Source organism: Schistocerca piceifrons, chromosome 2 (assembly GCF_021461385.2).
Source record: "Schistocerca piceifrons isolate TAMUIC-IGC-003096 chromosome 2, iqSchPice1.1, whole genome shotgun sequence".
In the NCBI taxonomy this organism is placed as follows: domain Eukaryota; kingdom Metazoa; phylum Arthropoda; class Insecta; order Orthoptera; family Acrididae; genus Schistocerca; species Schistocerca piceifrons.
Genome location: NC_060139.1, coordinates 479,136,042 through 479,154,035, shown reverse-complemented (window position 1 = coordinate 479,154,035; position 17,994 = coordinate 479,136,042). Strand labels below are relative to the sequence as shown.

Below are 17,994 nucleotides of genomic sequence, written 5' to 3'. Positions count from 1 at the left end.
CTGCAATCGCCAAACAAGAAAAACAGCAATTTTCATGATTTTGTTCAGGCGACTTCCAGTTCCTTTTTCACTGCTAACTAAGACAAGGAAAAAATCAATACATGTTTCGGCATGCCAAGTCTAAGCACTCGCTTGTGAGTGTCATGACCGTTAACGTTAGGGCTAGTGCACATGAGTAACTCTTGTCAACGCGTGAACCTTGTAGCATGATTGTTTTATCACTCTGTCCGCTCTGTGGATGTATATGTAGATTTGCACATGTTATGACATGACAGTGGGGTGACACTTTTGGCCGCCGACCCACGAACAAGCCTGTGACAGTGACAAAAGAGTTATGGCGTCAGTAAGTTCTCACTGCTGCACGCACACAGGTGACATAATTGTCACTCTGCATGCATTCTCCGCTCATTTATTTTGCGACATGCAATAATGGCATCGACTTCTTCAACCAATGTGGCTGTGCATGAAGACAATATAGATAATTACATTCTTATAGAAGAATCGGAAAAAAGACCAGCACTTTCCAACAGAAATGTGAAGGATTATTCAGACATAAATTTGAAAATTAAAGGATGGGTAGAAATCAGTAGAATAATATTTGTAAGTGCTTGGGACAACTTGTGTTCATTCGTGAAGAAACACTTGTGAGGCTCGATAGAACTGCAGCTTACCATGCTGATATCAAAGGAATCCAAACACACAGATTCACACGTAAGAAGCACATACATCTTTATGTGCAAAAGGGATCGATGCCTCATTTGTCATTCCTTATGTCTACTGTGTGTTGCCACAAGTACGATCTTCATCTTTATATGATGGTGGCGTGTGTAGATATCCGCGATTTTACTCCAAAAATAAGTTAAAGTAAGCCGTTAAAAATTCGTGTGTAAAGTGCAAAAGTGAATTCTTAAAGTATAGTGAACGTATTACTAGTTTACAATGTGTAATCAGCAGTCTAAGAGTAGAAATCGACAGCCTGAAGTCCGAAAATATGGAGCTGAAGTCGAAGCAAAACATGGATCCATTGCTTCAAGACAGACAGAAGAACAAAAACTTTCGCCAGAACATGGGTACATTGCCTCAAAACGACGCTGATAAATCATCAAAATGGAACGTAGTACACAACAAGCGTCAAACATTCGGCGCCAAAACGTCGTCTACAGAAAATGTTTCGATGTTCGAGAATGTAAACAATTTTGATGTACTTTGTTCTAGTAAGAGTCTCATAGAAAGTGAAAACAATCGTAAGAAGAAAAGGAGTTTACTACTCCAGCATTAAGCTGTTCAATGCTCTCCCACTACATATCAAATGTGTTCAAGCAGAACTGCCAAAATTTAAACAACCTTTTTATACTGTGGATGAATATTTGCAAGAAAATGTATACCATCACTAAACTTATTGTGTCTAGAACTAGTTCAATTGATTGTATTAAGCATTTGAGCATTATCACACTTTTTGTAACAACAGATTGGCTGTACCTGTATTTACTCTTGTAGGCCTAATATCTGTTTCATCTTTGTGCTCTTATTTATAACCTTTATTTGAAACTCCTATTTCTGTTAAATAGTTGTTATGTTATCTAGCTGACATTGTATCTATTACTGTATTTATAGTATGTCTTACTTAAACTATGTACAATTTGGCATTGAATTGCCCTTGTATTTATTGTAACTTTAAATTGAAACCTGTACAATTTGATACGTTCCATATCCTTGTGATTGACTCACTAACTGGATCTATGGAACATGAAATAAATAAATAAATAAATAATTTTAAGTGGGACGAGCAAGTGCCAGATAGTGGGAGAAATATGCTGTGTGTGTAAACCCAAACTCCTCAAAGCCAACACCTCTGTAGTGTACTCACTGAAGGAAACATCAGTGAGTACATTGACAAAATCTGTATGCCTGAGTGCTGTAATATAACGAATTAGGAGCAGATATCTGATTTTCGTCTTTCCATTTTGCAGCACATTTCTCCTTCAATAGCATGCTAATCTGGCTTAACAACAGGTCAAGAGCATCTTTTGTTTTTAAACATCATTATCCTATACTATTCGAAATTTGTTTGTCATTCTTCACTTGATCCTTCTTATACAGTTTCTGTTGCTGTCTGTACTTAAAATGATATGTACTTTTCGTGTCTCATAATAGTTTTGCACGAAGTCTAGCGATCTGCACATTCTGACATTTCACCTGCTTTTCCAAGATATGAATAACTGCACTTCATCATAAAAGCATGTCTCTGTTAGCGATTCAGATAAACCTGGCACTGATACATGAAGAATTGTAGTGGTTGCTTCTGTGCCACATGAGTGTTTTACAGCTTTAGATGAAGTGCCGAACCCTTGTGGCTGTTTCCTCTTCATCGTCAGTTGAGGTGGCTTATTAGGGATGTCAAACAGTGTGGGTACTGCATTCCACATGAGTTTATTACTGTCTGCATTCATGAACTGGTTTTGTTAGAAGTGTAGCGAACTAAACTTAACAAGGTCTTTTTTATAAGATCTTTTCGAATGCTATTCACTAGTCATTTTCTGTTCCTAAAACGAAAATTAATCAATAATGCACTTGTAGTTTGCAAGCGAATCCTGACGATACATTTTAGTAACATGATGGTATAGAGCTCTCATGGTCCTCAGAAAACCTAAAAAAAATGACAGACTTGCTCTCTTCTTCTTGTTGTTGCTGCAATTTTTTGTGCTACAGACGCTCCTGTGTGTAAAAAACCATTGTACAAACCAAAATAATCAACTACTATTCGCTGTCGCTTTCACGATCGCGCCGAATTCCGTAGATTTACTTATTGGCCGCTTGGCGCGCTGATTGCGCAGTAGGCAACAAAATCGAGACGAAGTGTAGCGACTGTTTTGTTTGACTGTGATGATACTAAGGCCCTCCACACATGCAGCGACTCAAATGCAACCCGTTGCCGACGCCAGTTGGCAGCCGAGCTATTTTCTATATCGTTAAACGGTGCTCCGCTGACGGCACGACTCGACTCACCAGTACATCTCTCGCAGCGCATTGTCAACCAATTGTATGCAACTCGGCGCCTGCCTTGCAAGCGATCCAAGATGCGTCGTGTCCTCGACATTAGCTTTGTTTTAGGTGATTTTAAAGATGAACGAGCAAGTTTTAAATAAAATGAAATTTGTGGTAAGGTCTTATGATACCAAACTGCTGAGGTCATCAGTCCCTAAGCTTATACTCTACCCTGTCTAACTTAAGCTAAGGACAACATACACACCCATGTCCGAGAGAGGACTCGAACCTCCAATGGGGGAGCCGCGCGGACCCTGACAAGACGCCTCGGACCCCGCAGCGCAGGTTTGAAACATTACTTTAGTCCAGGAAGTACAAAAACATCCCATTGTATATAATTACAAGCTCCCAAGGTTACTGCAGGAGAGACTTGACACACAAGGCGTGGAATGAAGTTGGAAAAGGAGTTCATATGACAGGTATGTAATGTTCTGTATATCTATTGTTTAAAATTAAATTACCAATATATCAGTGGGAACACATGTACAAAAACTATATAAATCATACCTGGAGTATTCTTTGTGTGACAATGCTATTCTGTAAAATTACCCTGTTGCACGTCAACAAACCTGAAAACGGCGGGAAAAGACAGAGATGCTATAAATCTAGGATGTGTGTTAAGTACAGTGGGGCTCAAATACAAATGGTTTAAAGAGCATAAAGCACTGTCACCATGTTTCCGTGTGTATGCATGTAATCACATCCAGGTTTTCAAAATGAAAGTAATCGACAACACTTTAAAATGAAGAATGTAGGTTTTATTCATTCACAGAACTTAACTACAGTCAACATGGAATGAACATTCAAATACAGCAATTCCATTGCCATGGAAGATAGGCACATGGGGTTAAAAAGTAATTTGTTACATAATTTCTTAATGCAATTGTTGATGAATTAGCACAATTTGAAATGTTATGGTTTGCTTGAAATATTGCAGCATCATTAGTGGATTCATGATTTTCTTGCAAATGTGTAGATGCATATTCTACACTTTCACATTTTCGTATTTAATTGTGGAGAATGCAAACAGCTTTGATAACATCATTCACTCTGACAGGATTCTTGCAACGTATTGGGCTATTTAAAAAGTGAAATTTTTCTGAAGCCATTTGTGTTCGCTGTATATCTTTATTTGTTCTTGAATGTGCAAATATAGTTGTTAGTAAAATGTCCTTTTTTCTCCTTAATACTTATTCAGCTGCGCAAATTCCAATAGGTTATGGGCCCAGGCTGCATTTGGAATAAGTATATCAATAAAATAGTAGGGAGAAAGTATTGGAAAAGTTCCAATTTACGTGAAGTGCGAGTTATCCTTACAAGACGATCACAATTTTTTTCCGCATTATTTTTCGGTGTTCTTTACGGCAATAAAAAGCAAGTTACCGTTAAGAATGTGTGCGGCACAAATTCCACAGATTGAAAGACTTATAGGTCGCGAAAACTAGGCAACCTGGAAGTTTGCAGTAGAAGCGTATTTACGTTTAGACGACCTATGGGACGTGGTAGTTGGGACAATGAAATCCACAGATCAGAATTATTCAAATAAGGATAGGGAAGCAAAATCAAAATTGATATTACTGATTGATTCGGCGAATTATATTCACGTTGAAAAAGCTGCTATAGCGAAGGAAGTCTGGGACAATTAGCGAAGTGCATTCGAGGATGGTGGTCTTACAAGAAAAGTAGGATTATTACGTGAGTTAATTACCACTCGTCTGGACAAATGTAAGAGTGTAGACGAATACGTTAACAAAATAATAACCACGTCGAACCGACTGAGAAACATCAGATTCGAGATCGCTGACGAATGGATAGGAACATTGCTGTTGCCTGAAAGGTATGCACCTATGATTATGGGACTTGAAAGCTCGGGTATACCAATCATAGGCGACAGTGTTAAGGTGAAAATCCTGCAGGACGTAAAGAGTGCTCCAAGCTGTTGTACACTGGAGAAGGAAGGTGCGTCTGCTCTCTACTCAAAAAACAAAAAGAAGAAATCGGTGAGGTGCTATAAATGTCAGAAGATGGGACATATTGCGTCTAAGTGCAAAGAAAAAGTAAGCCCAAGATCAGACACTCAGCAAAAGAGGTATGTTACTGATAGCCCAGAGAGAAGGACCAATAACAAAGGTAAGGCACTCTCATGTTTTTATTCTTTTGGTGGGATGAGTAATCGTGATATGGAATGGATTTTAGACTCAGGTGCATCTGTGTATATTGTTAAAGATAAATCACTTCTTTATGACATCAAAGATAAGACTCATATGGGAATATCTACTGTTGATGGCAACAAGCTCCAGTGTCACCTGGCTGGGAAACTAGATCTACATGTAAGTGTAAATGGTGAATCAGATATGGTTACAGCACACAATGTTCATTATGTGAAAAATGTGGCAACTAACCTGCTGTCTGTAGGGGAAATTGTCAAGAAAGGAAATACAGTCACTTTTGACATGCAAGGTGCAAGAGTAATCAGTGAAAGTGGTGAAGTAATAGCTACAGCAAGTAACGAAAGCGGTATTTTTAAGCTGGATACCATTGACAGTAAACATAAAAATGTAAGTGATTCAGTTTATTCAGCAGAAGGTTTTTTATGGCACCAGAGGCTTGGACATCTAAATAGATAGAGTATGTCTATGATAAAGGATATGGCAAAGGGAATACAGAATTTTAGTGTGTCCAAGGATCCTTGTGAGACATGTATAAAGGGAAAACAAGCAAGGTTATCCTTCAAGACTAGTAAGAGTAAATCCACAGAAGTCTTACAGTTAATCCACACAGATGTACGTGGCCCGATGGAGTGTGAATCCATAGGTGGGAGTAATTATTTTCTTACGTTTATTGATTACTCACGATATACTCATGTTTATTCTCTTAGTTCTCAAGACCAAGTGAGAGATATCTTTGAGGAATATTGCAATATGGTTGAAAGGTGGACGGGAAAGAAGATCAAGATCATCAGGTCTGACAATGGGAGAGAATATATTAACCAGAAATTGAAGAAACTTCTGGCAGAAAAGGGAATCAGGCATCAAACTACCATAAGGTACAGCCCATCTCAAAATGGGGTTGCTGAGAGGGTTAATAGGACCATTGTTGAGAAAGCAAGGAGCATGATGACTGACGCTGAATTATCCAAAGATTTTTGGGCAGAGGCAGCGTCAACAGCTGTATATTTGAACAATAAATCACCTACAAAAGCCTTAAAGAATAGAATCCCTTATGAGATATGGATGGGAAAGAAACCTGATCTAAGCAATATAAGGGTTTTTGGGTGTGATGCAATGGCACATATTCCAAAACAGCTTAGAGGAAAATGGGATCCGAATTCTAAAAAGTATATTTTTGTAGGCTATTGTGAAAATTCAAAGGGCTACCGATTAATGGATCCATTGACTAAAAAGATTGTCACAAGTAGAGGTGTAATATTCTTTGAAAATAGAAAGGACTCAAAAGAGAGCAAAACCACTAAGTCAACTGCACCTAGTTCAGAAGGTGAAACCTTGTGTGAGGAAGTAGAAAGTGAAGAAGAGGAAGACGACAGCCAAGGACAAATGGATACAATTTATGATGACAATGAGTTAGAGGATGAAAAAAATGAAGAAAACAATGTAAGGCGTTCTTCTCGTGTACCAAAACCGAAGGAATATCCGGATTTTGGGATGTATACAGCACAATCTTTTAATGATGAGCCAAAAACAGCAGAAGAAGCAATGAGTGGCCCAAACTCTCAAGAATGGAAAGAAGCGATGAAGAGAGAATTAGAATCTTGATATCAGACCGAAACCTTTGAATGGGTAGATATGCCAGGAGATAAGAAACCACTGCAGGCAAGATGGGTATTGAATTTGAAGAACCCTGAAAGCTCATCACCAAAATACAAAGCAAGACTTGTGGTAAAAGGATATTCACAAAAACAAGGGGTAGATTACGAAGAAACTTTTCCACCTGTAGTCAAGTATGCATAATTGAGATATCGTTTAGCCTTGGCAGTAAAACGAAATTTGATAATTCATCATATGGATGTTAAAACGGCATATTTAAATGGGAAATTGGAGGAGGAGATATATGTCATTCCACCATAAAAACCAGATCAGAAAGTAAAAAGATTTGGCGTTTGAGAAAAAGTATTTATGGACTTAAACAAAGTGGACGTTGCTGGAATCGATGTCTAAATGAAACTCTAATAAATATGAATATGAAGCAATCCAAGGCAGATCCCAGCATTTACTATAAAGGGAGAAAAGAAGAAATAATTATAATGGCGATATGGGTGGACGATTTCTTTATCCTGAGAGAAAGTGAAGGCCAAACGAGAATTTTCAAGAAACAGCTGCAAACCAAGTTTGAGGTGCATGATTTGGGCGAAGTCAAACGTTATTTAGGTATGCAGATTACTAAGGATGAAGAAAGACAAGAATTGAGCATAAGTCGATCATCATACACGGAAAAAATATTAAAGAAATTTGGCATGAGTGATTGCAAACCCATAAGTACTCCAATGGAAGTAGGAGTTAAGTGTAAATGAGACTGATGTGGAATGTGACAAGAATGTTCCTTATTTAGAAGCAGTAGGGAGTCTGTTATATTTGTCTCAAACGTCACGACCTGACATTGCTTTTGCCACCAATGCAATGAGCAGATATTGCAGAGACCCAAAGGAAAAGCACTGGAAAGCTGTAAAGAGGATATTCCGATACCTAAGAGGAACCTCAAGCTATGAGTTAAAATACCATAGAGATGGTAACGCAAAACTAGAGGGATATAGCGATGCGGACTGGGGGAGTGAATTGAGAGACAGATACTCCACCACTGGCTGCTGTTTTAAATTAATGGGGGCCTCACATCATGGTCCTGTCAAAAGCAAAAAACTGTTGCATTGAGCACCGTAGAGGCCGAGTATATGGCACTATCTTACACCACACAGGAAGTATTATGGCTACGAACATTAATAAGTGAAATAGAACCCAATTTAATTGAGGAACCTACAACCATCTTCTGTGACCATAAACCTAGCTAAAAATGATGTTACTAGTGCTAGGACAAAGCATATTGATATATGGCACCATTTCATTCGGGACCACGTAGAGCTACAGAACATTGCCGTGGACTATCTGCGCACAGAAGACATGTTAGCTGACCTTCTGACCAAACCCTTGGAAAGGGAGAAGTTTGAGAAGATTGTGGGACTATTTGGTTTATCTTGTGGAAGCAACACACAAAATATAAGTTCAAGGAGGGGTGTTGGAATTGTGTGAACAATATATTTCGTGTGTGATGGCGCAAAGTGCACTGTTTAAAATAGACCTCTTTGGCATTGTCTAACACTCTTTGTGTGCGCTAATTTTTTCTGTTGTGCTCGCTGTAAATCTTTATTTGTTCTTGAATGTGCAAATATAGTTATTAGTAAAATGTCCATTTTTCTCCTTAATACTTATTCAGCTGCGCAAATTCCAATAAATCGTTTTCCTTCCTCTGCTTAAGCGGTAGTTGGAAGTTCTTTTCACATTACCGAGACACTTTTTAGAGAATGGTCTCATTAAGTAGCGTGATAAGCGGAACACATCATCTGCTATAAAATAATGGGGAAATGGGTTATAATTCTCATACCTGTAAATGAAAAACCATGTATAAGTTTAGTTTATTAATTCATTTCGCGATTCTCTACATTTTATTACCTATTTGACCTTAAGAGAAACGCCTTCTTTTTGTTTCAGAGCCTGAATGCAAAGAGAAATGGAGTAATTTAGGAACAGTCTTTGTTTGGAACCTCAAACCTCCTCCAAGTGGGGTCAAATACAAAGAAGCTTTATTATTTGATGCAAGCAGTGCAGTTTGCATTACCGTTTGTGAAACCCTTAACCTCTGCTGCCACTGGAAATTTACCATATACCCCCATGTCGAAGAAAATGTACTTTATGCTGTAAACAGTGAGGAAACCTCTTCTCAGCATCTCACATGTTCACCACCATCCTCCTCGTCCACGCCAACAGCTCCGCCAGAAACACCGCTACCATCCTTAGCAAACACTGCGACTAATGAGCTGAATGAGGACAGCCTCAAAGAGAACACTCTCAAAGTTGTCAAGGTGACAGGAATTTCTATGTGGCATCTGATTCTCGTCCGCAAATATGATGAAATTAACAGTTGTTTCATCGAGTTTATTAAAGCCAAGAAAGCTAAACTGACTCACAGCAGTCCAAGCCCCACAACCAGAGGAGAGAAGATACGAAACTTTCTTCTTAGCTTATTGTCTGAGTTGGATGAAAAGAATCAGCAACAAAAAATATTCAATCTTAGAGTATTACAGCTAATCGACTAAATCATGAACCAGGCACCTACTCCATGACTATTTGTCCCTATAGCTGTTACTCAGTCATTGGATCCCAATCAATAAATGTCACTATTGAATCAAGCGGAGATACAGAGAACAATAACCAAGACAATAGCGTTGCCAGTTAGTTTTACGAATTAGTTTCCCAAGCGGCTGGTCAACAATGACTGGAAGATTCTACTGACAACACAGTTTGAAAGTTAGTTAAGAAAATGACTTATAAAACACGGTAGACTGTATGTACTTTCAATGAAATGTTATTATTTGTGTATAAAATAAATCAGAACTCTCTTACCTCAAAGTGGTTAATATCCGTTCTTCTGCACTGATACGTTCCCTCATTTGCATATTTCGCTGTGTTATGGCGGGAGAAATCAGTTGTGCCAAATCACTGTAGCAATGTTTACTCATTCTATAAAAACCAATGAATGTCGAATCTGTTTGTTGTAGCTCCTTTGCTGCTACAAACAGCCTGCAGTTTATGTTTCTGTGAATGTATGGATGAACCCAGAATTTCCTTCTTTTTCATTCGTCAGTAATAATAATAGAGGACTACATCTTGTGTGCCCGAATCTGTACTTGACATGTACTGTGTAATCAAAAGATGTTCAGATACAACAAACAATACTCCTCCTCCGCGCTCACAAATGGCAACAGCAGTTTCTCATTGCAGAGTTGCGCTGTGTGCGGAGCTGCGTTGCTAACCAGTCTACAACCAGACATCGCCGACCCATTGCTTTTCAGTCGCTGCATGTGCAGAAGGCCTAACTAGAATTTGCATTTGGTCTGAGATATTACATAGTGTGTTGCTCGTTAAACTTTGCAAACTGTTTGACAGCTGTCACCAACGAGTTAAAATTTCATAGAGTGGCTATAGGTCCGCCATGTTTGAAGCAAATTGAAATTCTGGCCGCCATGTTTTCTTTAGTCAAGGCATTCGTCTGCTGTGTCCCGCCCCCTTGTAACTGCGTTTGACTTACTTGAAATAGCTCATACTAGCTTTATTTTTTCTAAAACAAGCAATAGACAGCAGTGATTTCAGTGTACACTGACAGCAAAAAGGGATGTTTTTGTCGAAATATGGCTAAACTTTTCGATGTAGATAACACTACAAGACAACTCAAATAAGTCTGTCCATCCACTATAACGTTACTTGTTGCCCATAAATTAACGCAATTAGAGCGGGTATCACCAGAATACTACAGTGAAACTTCTAAACATGCTGTGGTTAACTATTAGAAACAGTAACGGGCGCAGAAATGCGATATTTTTGTCGCTATTTCAAAGTAAACAGTCAAAGCCTCAAAAACCAGTACACTGTGAACGAGAATTTATTTGAAATATGTGTTACAAGTAGTTAACACAAGCATAGTAATTCAATAACAAAGTCGAAGCGTTCTTGGGTGGGGTAATTTCACAAATTTTCGTAAGTAGCTGTATGCCTTGGCAGAATAAAAGTGTAGGGTCAGGGCAAATTTCCTTATTTGCTGAGAATAATGGCATAGTTTAGCACTGCACTGAAGTTCCAATAGCTCCTTCAACAAACTAACTACATGTTCACTGTTTAACATATCAGAAACTGAACTACATAGCCTTCTTCTCAAACCAGCAACTAAAGTCTGTAACTGCACTATTCTTCTTTTGTGTCGTGCACTAAGTTGCTTCATTTGCTTTATCCGCTTCTTTAGTCGCACATTCTCTGCTTGTACTCTGTTATATTGTGTTTTCAACTTCTTAGGGCTTGGTAGACAGTAATTGTGGTCAGCAGAAACAGATGTGGGTCTGACAGGCACTGAAAGAACGTAGTTACATCGTAAGTTTATAACTGAGCTACACCATAAGATTGTAATAGAAAGTATGTAATTCAAAGTAATAAGAACACGGAGTAAAATTAAATTATTGACTTACTTTGTGCTAATGATGTCACTGTAATAGCACTATCTTGCAAATTGTCGAAAGATCGCTTTCTGGGTTGTGGTCGTAATTCTTTATCTTGCTTTTGTAAATGTGGTGGAAAGTTAAAGATAGCAGGTACTGGTTTTGACAAAAGGCACCTCTGGACATTTGTGTGGTACATATATTTCTCTTCAAAATGAGCTGAACAGAGGTAACTGGCTGTAGTAGGAAACCAGTTTTCTCGCTTCATATTTATAACCCATCTTTTTGTAATTTCCTTATCTTTTAAAGGAAATCTGTAATCAACGATAAATAAATTACTTCCTGCATTTGTCTTAAGCATAATTACAGTTCCAATGCAAATGACTCTTTAATAAACATTAAAAAACGTGTGTCGTATTTCGGTACTAATATACTTACTTATAATATGAAATATTTGTTGTTTTATCGCTGCGATTTGTGCAGTTGAACGCTGAACACACTGCAGGCATGTTGACTTTATATTTTGTAACAAAAAAGTCAACTAGAAAAGTTAAATATTGCAGTAATATCACAACAGCTGACACACTTCCAACACAAACAACAGTAACGCTTTCCTAATGTTTTGACTAAGGAGAACATGGCGGCCGAGGTAGCGTTGGTTGCCGCTAGGAGCGCTGTAACTAGTATCTCAGCCACTCTATGAAATTTTAACTCGTTGGCTGTCACGATCACATAGTGACAACTGATAAGAAGTTTGGTGTTGCTGCTCGTTGATCACCTATACGAACTTGTCACAAATCCTTATTACTGTTGCTAAGTAAGACAGCAGAACGCTTTGCAAAGTTTATCCTACGCCGGGCACAGCTAGATGTGTCTGGGGCGTACCTACTGCTCATTCGTGCAACATGGTAGCGGAACATAATACGACAACAGTAGCAGGAGAGAAAGACAGTAACATAATGTGTTGTTCAGACAATGCAGAATTCCATACAGGACATACATCGAAATCAATATTTGACGTTGTAAGATCTGGGTGAGTATATAAGCAAGTGTAATGATGTTTCGTGCATCCGAAAGTTGACAGAGTTATCTCTGCACCATGTTTCATTGCACATTCGGTAGTAATGTTCAGTATATACCGCCATGAAGAAGAATCTTGCGGAACAAGTCAAACTATAATTTTACAAAAAATAATAAAGTGGTAGTTTTTTTAACCGCCCGTAGATCATTAATAAAACCAATTAGCACTCTTTACACGGATTCGGGAGAAAGACGACTCAAATCTCCGTCCTGCCTTCAGTATTCAGGTGATATCCCCAAATCGTTCCAGACAAATGCCAGAATGGTTCCTTTGGAAAGGGTACAGTCGATTTCCTTCCCCGTACTTTCGTATTCCGAGCAAACTTCTCCAATGACCGGGCTGTCGGCAGGACTTTAAACAGTTATACAATCTTCCTTCGGACATTGCTTATATTGAAAAAGGAAGTGGCTTAGAGAGTTCTGATCATTTTGCAATGTTGCGTACAGAGTTTGTTTTATTGTAAAAGAAGTCCACAATCTGTAAAAAGTACTTGTAAAGTGTTAAATTGTATAATATCTTGCTTTCACATTTAAGTGCATTATAAAATCAATGAGGCAAGAGACACATTACAAAAACTAGGATGGAAAGAAGATAAAAGTAGTTAGGCAAGAAATTAGGTTTGATTTATTGTATATTATATTGTGACAGTGTTCAATAATCTTTGACATTTGGTCTCAAAGCACTGCATTTATTTCCTGTTTTGATTGCATTTCCTTATAATTATGAATGCATTTATATTTGAAAGAAATAAATTAAATATGAAATTATTTATTTATTTCTTTTTTTCAGTGATGTCAGTGATATAGAGTCCTTAGTTGAGAAGCTGGGTCCAGAGGCACTGAGTACACGAGATGAATGGGGATACACACCTGCTCACTGGGCTGCTCTGGATGGCAATGTTGAAGTCATGCGTTATCTTGTTGAGCGATCAGCTCCTGTAGATCTGTCATGCCTTGGGACACAAGGCCCCAGACCAATTCATTGGGCATGCAGAAAGGGTCATGCCGCTGTCGTGCAAGTACTCCTGCAAGTGAGTAATATGTGCCCACCACTGTAAAATCCAGTTGTAATTTCTGTTGATATCCTTCTCAGTGGCGATACGTAATACCAAATGAGGTGGTACAATGATGAAAACTCTTAAATAAGAGGAGCAATGTCGTAACACCTGTGTGGCCATTCTGTCATGTGGTTCCTGTACAAGTTGGAAATAGCCATTTGCTCTGTGTATTTTCCCCCAGCTACCTTCAGAATTTCAAAGAATATGTTCCAGATAACACTGTCAAAAGCTTTATCTTAGCCTGCGAATGTTATATATGTGGAATAGTTTTGTCATATCTAGCTCTCCCAAGAATATCAGTATTTCTGATGAAATGTCTTGTCCTCCAGGTTCTTGTCTCGACTTAGATCTTTTAGTGCTTTGTCAATTCTTCTTGCAGTATTATATCTCCCACCTCAACTTACCTACATCCTCCTAGCTTTCTAAAATACTACCTTCAAGTTTGTTTCCCTTGTATAGACCCTCTACATACTTCTTCCCCCTTCCGGCTTTCCCTCCTTTGCTTAATACTGGTTTTCCATCTGAGCCCTTAATATTCATACAGTTGCTTCTCTTTTCCCCAAAGGCCTCTTTAATTTTCCTGTAGGTGGTATCCATCTTTCTTCTAGTGAAATGTGCTTCTTAATACTTACATTTGTTCTATAGCTGTTTGTGCTTAGACATTTTACACTTCCTGTCACTCTCATTTTTTAGACATTTGTATTCCCTTTCATCTTCTTCATTTGCTGCATTTTTATATTTTTTTCTATCAATAAATTCAATACCACCTATAGTATTCATGGACTTCTACTAGGGCTTGTCTTTGTGCCCATTTGATCATCTGGTGCGTTCACTTTGTCATCTCTCAGAGCTATACGAGGTCTGTCTAAAAAGTATTCGACCTTTCATTTTCCCATGAAAAAAAGTGACGATAGCGTGGCGCCACTGTACGCAGTAAAGGAAGACTTTTATGCGCATGCGTGAATTTTGTCCCCACCTTCCAATGCATCAGTCACTGCCTGTCGGTCGCTGAGTGAAGTGCTACACAGTGTGTTCGTTGGTTACCGATTCTCTCAAGATGACTGAACGTGTTGAGCAAAGACACTGCATCAAATTTTGTCAAAAGCTTGGTGATTTTGAAGGTGAAACAATTCGTAAGAGTCAGCAGGTATTTGGAGAACGATGGATGTAACACAAATTAAGGGGTGGTTCACAGATTCAAAAATGGCCGCACATCAATGGAGAGTGGCCAGCGTTCTGGCAGGCCCAAAACTGCCTGGAGTGCAGTTATTGTCGAGAGAGTGCAAAATTTGGTGATTGCAGATTGTCATTTGACCGTGTGGGAGATTGCCCAAGAGGTTGGAGTACATAAAGATTCTGTACATGCAATTTTGCATGATGATTTGAACATGCATCAAGTGGCTGCGAAATTCGTGCCCAGCTTGTTGTCACTGGAACAAAAAGACATCCGTTATGACGTTGCACAGGACTTCTGGACACCACCAACACTGATCCTGGGTTTCTGAACACCGTGATAACTGGAGATGAGTCATGGGTGTACAGGTATGGCCCAGAAACAAAAAACATGTAATCGCAACAGAAGCATCCCGAGTCTCCAAGGCCAAAGGAAATGTGGCAGGTGTGAAGCAAAATCAAGGTGATGCTGACTGTCATCTTTGATGCCCATGGAATTGTGCATCACAACGGCAAAAAACTGGCAACTGAATCACGACAATGCCCCCCGCACATTCATCCCACTTGATCCAAAATTGCTTGGCCAAACATGGAATTACAGCCTTTCACAACGTCCCTACTCTCCAGACATGGCTCCTTGTGAATTCTGGTTGTTTTCAGAATTGAAGGCGCCACTGAAAGGATCCTGTTTTGAGAATAGAGAAAAGATAATGTGGAACACGATGACGGAGCTGAAAATCATTATACAAGGAGACTTCCAGAGGTTTTTTCAGGAGTGGAAGGATTGGTGGGCTAAGTGGGTGCCAGCACAATGGGCCTACTTAGAAGAGGATTAGGATCCCAACCCTGTCATGTATTAGAAATATTTTTTCTGGCCGAGGTCGGATACTATTTAGACAGGCCTAGTACATTTGTCTTCTACTGTATTCAGTTGCTGCCTAATGCTACCTCCAAAACTCTAGACAGCCTCTGGTTGTTTCAACTCATACAGACCCCATCTTAATTTCTAACTTTTTGCAGTTTCTTCAGTTTTTATCTACAGTTCATTACCAGTAAACTGTGATCAGAGTCCATATTTGCTCTTGGAAATGTCTTCCAGGTTAAAATCTTATTCGGATATCTCTTCCTTGCCATTATATAATTAGTCTGAAACCTTGTCATCTCCATGTCTCTTCCATGTATATACATCCTTCTTTTTATGATTCTTAAAGCAAGTGTTAGTGAGGAATTAATCCCCATCTCTGCAGAAGTCTGCCGGGTGGTTTATTCTTTCATTTCTTTCTCCCAGTCCATATCTTACTGTTTTTCCTTCTCTTCAAACGTCACCCAGGTTCCCTGGAATTGCAGCTACATGATGTTAGAGAGAAGGTAATGGAAGAGATTGTTAATGGTGTTTTTGAGGTAATTATTAAGTAGTTCTATAAAAATGGACACTCCTTATGTATCGAGAAAACGTATTATATTCAGTTCTGTGCAACAAATAGTCGTACCAACAACTGACGTAGCACATGAACAGGAATCAGTAAATGGGATAGAATGCTCCCAGTGTTTGAGTATAAATATTGACGAGGTACTGTATATTACTGATCTACAGATGATACAAACATTGCAGTAAATAGTTAAGAAGTGTAGTCTTAGAAAGATCGGTTAATGAAATTTTCAGGGTCATTAATAAATGGTTCTTTGCCAGTTTCGTGTAACTAAACTATGAAAAAACACATTAAATGTAATTCAGAACTTGTAAGTGGTGTTCTGCCAGTATACACCTAAAGTATGATGACCAACAGGTAAAAGAAGTGGACGTTGTTAAATTCTTGAGATTAGGCCTAGAGCTTGATAATATATTCAACCAGAGCAGGACACCACAGAACTGCTTAAGCACCTAAACAGATCGTTATTTGCAATTCAAATGTTGTCAGATATAGGGGAAATAAAAATGAGAAAGCTGACATACTTTACTTACCTTCATTCCATAATTCATATGGGATTATTTCGTAGCGTAACTCAACAAGTATCCCAGGTACAAATGCGTGTAATAAGAATTATTTGTGGTGTGAACTCGAACATCTCACAGAGGCCTGTTTAGGGAACTAAGGATACTGACTACTGCTTCCCAATATCTTTATTCCATAATGAAATTTGTCATTAGAATATATATCTCTTTTTCAAATCAACAGATGGTGGAATCAATACTAAAATGTAGCTCTTTTTCAAACCAGCAGCTCATGGAATCAAGATTAGAAATAAGAAAAATGAAATTTCCTGGCATATTAAAACTGTGTGCCGGACCGAGACTCGAACTCGGGACCTTTGTCTTTCGCGGGCAAGTGCTCTACTGACTGAGCTACCCAAGCACGACTCATGCTCCATCCTCACAGCTTTAATTCCACCATACCTTGTCTCTGATCTTCACAGCGATTTAAAGTCACTTACTTTTGTTCAGAAAGGTGTCCATTATTCAGGAACATACATTTTCAGTAGCTTGCCAGTGGCTTCATTCTATTTGGGATCTGTGGAAGGTGCACTAGCATATTTGTTTTTCATTGTAAATGTTTATTGTGTATTCTTGTTCTTCTGTAATGTTCCACATCCTGGAGGATGTCCTCACTATGGATCAAATGGAACGAAAAGTACATCTAATGTAATCTAATCATCTTATCTAAATTGAGCAGTTCAAACAAATAGGTTCAACTACTTTTGTTCCTTGTAGAATTGATAGCCTTGGAAACAAATCAGCCTTGTAATATATTTTGCATATTTCCACCCAGTGGTGTCGTATGGAACTAATTTTCTGGGATAGCTCATCATACAAAATTGTTAAGGCTTTCGTGGCCACTTGTTGACAAACTGCCTATTGGCTTCTGTCTCGGGTTCTTCGGCCGACGTTCATCTAATGATTTTTCTGACGTTTCGCCAGCACGAGTGGCTGGCATTGTCAAAGCTTCACCCTCCATTGCCGGTGGTGAACTGGAGCCAAGCTCGCGGGTGCAGACTATATGTACCTGGCGCGCCAACGTCTGAGGGCTTCTCTGCGGTCATTTCCGGTATGGTTCTCCTCTTGCTACCTGCGACGGTCGTTCGCTGCAGTACGTGAAGCCAGGATCTGTTGACCTTAAGGCTTTCCTCTTTCTTGTTCAAACTGTTCGCGTGTTTTTGTATTTCTACAGCTTCTCTGAACAAGCGCGTGTGATAGTGCTTCTGTACAGCCAGAACTTCCGTGTCGGCGAATTTTATTACGTGGTCGGTCTCATTGAGTGCGTGCTCTGCCACGGCCGATTTCTCCACCTGCCCCAACCTACAATGTCACTTATGCTCGTTGATCCTGGTGTTGATGGATCGTCCTGTGGTGTCACCGCCAGACACCACACTTGCTAGGTGGTAGCCTTTAAATCGGCCGCGGTCCGTTAGTATACGTCGGACCCGCGT

The 17,994-nt window shown here is 39.1% G+C and overlaps 2 protein-coding genes across 2 annotated transcripts in view; one reads left to right on the top strand and one right to left on the bottom strand.

Annotated features, from left to right (window-relative positions):
• Positions 1–10,755: 10,755 nt before the first annotated feature.
• Positions 10,756–12,153, bottom strand: LOC124775502 (THAP domain-containing protein 1-like). The gene is made up of 4 exons (XM_047250335.1): positions 12,066–12,153; positions 11,696–11,798; positions 11,288–11,571; positions 10,756–11,171 (listed from the first exon to the last, which is right to left on the bottom strand). Exons 1-4 carry the CDS (start codon positions 12,151–12,153, stop codon positions 10,756–10,758), a joined length of 891 nt encoding a protein of 296 aa, XP_047106291.1.
• Positions 11,977–17,994, top strand: part of LOC124776441 (probable protein S-acyltransferase 23) — a 62,420-nt gene continuing 56,402 nt past the window's right edge. Inside the window, exons 1-2 of the mRNA XM_047251439.1 lie at positions 11,977–12,290; positions 13,128–13,368. Coding sequence (XP_047107395.1) covers positions 12,163–12,290; positions 13,128–13,368 — 369 coding nt within the window. The 5' untranslated portion in view covers positions 11,977–12,162. The remainder of the gene's footprint in view (positions 12,291–13,127; positions 13,369–17,994) is intronic.